This window comes from Mesitornis unicolor, unplaced genomic scaffold (assembly GCF_000695765.1).
Source record: "Mesitornis unicolor isolate BGI_N332 unplaced genomic scaffold, ASM69576v1 scaffold13866, whole genome shotgun sequence".
Classification (NCBI taxonomy): Eukaryota; Metazoa; Chordata; class Aves; order Mesitornithiformes; family Mesitornithidae; genus Mesitornis; species Mesitornis unicolor.
This window is the reverse complement of record NW_010189040.1, coordinates 14,046-14,357: the sequence shown is the minus strand read 5'-3', so window position 1 is coordinate 14,357 and position 312 is coordinate 14,046. Positions and strand designations below refer to the sequence as shown.

At 59.9% G+C, this 312-nt stretch overlaps 1 protein-coding gene across 1 annotated transcript in view; it reads right to left on the bottom strand.

Annotated features, from left to right (window-relative positions):
* Positions 1-71: 71 nt before the first annotated feature.
* Positions 72-312, bottom strand: part of LOC104541798 (SH3 and multiple ankyrin repeat domains protein 3-like) — a gene marked incomplete at both ends in the record, with an annotated part of 13,265 nt that continues 13,024 nt past the window's right edge. The window contains one exon of the mRNA XM_010185938.1: positions 72-234. Within this exon, the coding sequence (XP_010184240.1) occupies positions 72-234 (163 nt within the window). The remainder of the gene's footprint in view (positions 235-312) is intronic.

The window sequence follows — 312 nt, the reverse complement described above, 5'->3', positions numbered from 1 at the left end:
GGACCCGGCCGGTTCCTCCCCCAGTGACCGTGTGTCCTTGTTCAGCTGCTGTAGTCGGGAACTTAGCTCACTGATCACAGTTGGCTTGTCGTCGTCAGCCCCATGGACGGGCCTGCTCTCCATGGGGTCCCCCCATAGCTTGGACCTTCTCTGAAAGAGGTAGCGTGGCCGGCCAATGCTGGCAGATGCCAGAGTGGCCGCATGTTGCTGGGAGATGAGCTCGCTGTCCGAAGACTGCTTCAAAAGTGGGTCCCTGAAAGTAACCGGCCCCTTGCTGAGCTGGGACTTGAGCTTTGGCTTTGGAGGCACTGG